General features: G+C 40.1%; 1 protein-coding gene across 1 annotated transcript; it reads right to left on the bottom strand.

Moving 5' to 3' along the window:
• Positions 1–553: 553 nt before the first annotated feature.
• LOC133334616 (lectizyme-like) lies at positions 554–1,376 on the bottom strand. The gene has a single exon (XM_061542933.1). It carries the CDS (start codon positions 1,374–1,376, stop codon positions 555–557), a length of 822 nt encoding a protein of 273 aa, XP_061398917.1. The 3' UTR covers position 554.
• Positions 1,377–2,006: the final 630 nt, after the last annotated feature.

The following is a 2,006-nucleotide window of genomic DNA, read 5'->3' as shown; positions in this document are numbered from 1 at the left end:
GTATGAACTAGGATAAAGCCAATCGGTGAAGATCTTCCTTGTTTTTTAACTTGGTTTTTGGTCAAAAATCGGCGATTTTCCAAAAATATTTTTTCAAAGGTCCACCATTTTGTTAATTTTAGAGCGAAGTCAATAATCCTAGTTCATACGAGAGCCAGACATGTACTCTTTCTAACACCGTTGGAATTTTCGGATTCCGATGTTCCAGTGAGGAGTTATCATGCCCGCCATCAAAAATAAGGACTTTTCTTTAATTACAAAAAACAACAACAAAATTTTTTTGTAAATTATTTTTCTTCCTTTTTAAATCTTCAAATATATATGTGCAAAGTTGCAAACCTTAACAAGCATTGGTATTGATTTACCAGCCCATTGAAAATCTTGAAAAATTAAAATCGAGAATGGGTGGGGTCCCCTTAAACCCCAACGAACTTCTTCCCATCAAATTGGACAAAATAAATTTAGAGGCGAACATTTTACTATATAAATTCGTCTAATTCGTTTTTTTATTTCCAGTATCTTTATAAATCACACTAACCTAAATCCTAAACAATTTAAGCCAAATAGAAGTTAGTTTGAGCCTGGTTAATCCATTCGATGTAAGATGAGACACGAGTGTAGATCGAAGGCAAATTGGCCATACCGCATGGAATGTAACCCCAGGAAACGATGCCAATCAATTCAGCACTACCTTCAGCGAATTCCTTAACCAATGGACCGCCAGAATCACCATTGCAAGCAGAAATGCTTTGTTGCAAGGAGTCGGAACAAACGTTGCTCTCAGCCAAAGGAGCATCAGCGGGCAATACACTCTTGCATTGGTTGAATTCAACAATTTGGGTAGTGACGGTCTGCAAAGTGTTGGCAGCAGCGAACGAGAAGGCTTTAGGTTGGCCCCAGCCATACAAATGGGTTTCACCGGCGGGAATTTCTTCGGGAGCAGGCAAGGCAATTGGTTTCACCCATTCGTTGAATTCGAAGGGTTCGGAAACGTGCAAGATGGCTATATCATAGGGTCCAACACTGCCACCATACAATTCATGTACCTTACCATAGTCGACCACACGGGATTGGGTCTTTGAGTCCAAAGATTTTTGTTCGTGAAGGCCGGCAACAACACCCATACCGACGGGATTGCTAATGCAGTGAGCAGCAGTCAAAATCCAGTTTTTGTTGATCAAACTACCGCCACAGATGTGGGAGTGTTTGGAGGTCTTGCTCAAGGAGACAATGTAAGGAGCAGAGTGGGGTACGGCATCTTGACCCTTGATGATGCGACCAGTGGCAAAGCTGGGCATAATCCGATCTCTAATCGAAGAGACAAGGCCGGCATTGGCACAGGCCACAAACAAGGCACAAACTAAGAGAACTTTCATTGTTTCACTGGGAACTAACAACTGGAAACTGATACTTGATCCATAGCACTTGCAAACTTATATAGAGCATTCCTTTATCATTGTTAGTGGATTAGTTCATTTAAAACCAAAAACATTTACTATCGTTATCTTTGATATTGCCCCGATATGCTTGTGATTTAAAATGTTTTGATTTCGAACATTGCAAACTGCGTCGCCTTATTGGCTGGGCACAAAAGCCCCCAGACGGTATATAGTGTAGCGATAATGCACAATGAAACATTGTTGGATGAATTAAATTAAGTTTTATTGACCCATCGCGATAGGAGTTACCTAAAACGAACCACTAATAAATCAAAGTATAAGTAGCTGACGTCGGATCAGTAGTTCTTAATAAAACTGTCGTAATCGGATTTTTGAAGTGCATTGCTCTGTTTTGGAACCTATATGTATAGACATTGACATTGGTTTATAGCTGTCATATATATTATGTTGGGGGAAAATAAATCCCATTTCTTAAATGGATGGTGACTGGAAATGAGAAATGGATCACATACGATGGTCAAAGAACGGCGAAGCACCTCAAACGCTGGCCAAACCAGGACTAACGTCCAGGAAAGACTTGAAGGGGATTATTTATTATAAGTTGCT

Source organism: Musca vetustissima, unplaced genomic scaffold (assembly GCF_032173495.1).
Source record: "Musca vetustissima isolate MV318-11 ecotype Yass unplaced genomic scaffold, APGP_CSIRO_Mvet_v1 utg30175, whole genome shotgun sequence".
Classification (NCBI taxonomy): domain Eukaryota; kingdom Metazoa; phylum Arthropoda; class Insecta; order Diptera; family Muscidae; genus Musca; species Musca vetustissima.
The sequence above is the reverse complement of the archived record's forward strand: the minus strand, read 5'-3'. Positions and strand labels throughout refer to the sequence as shown.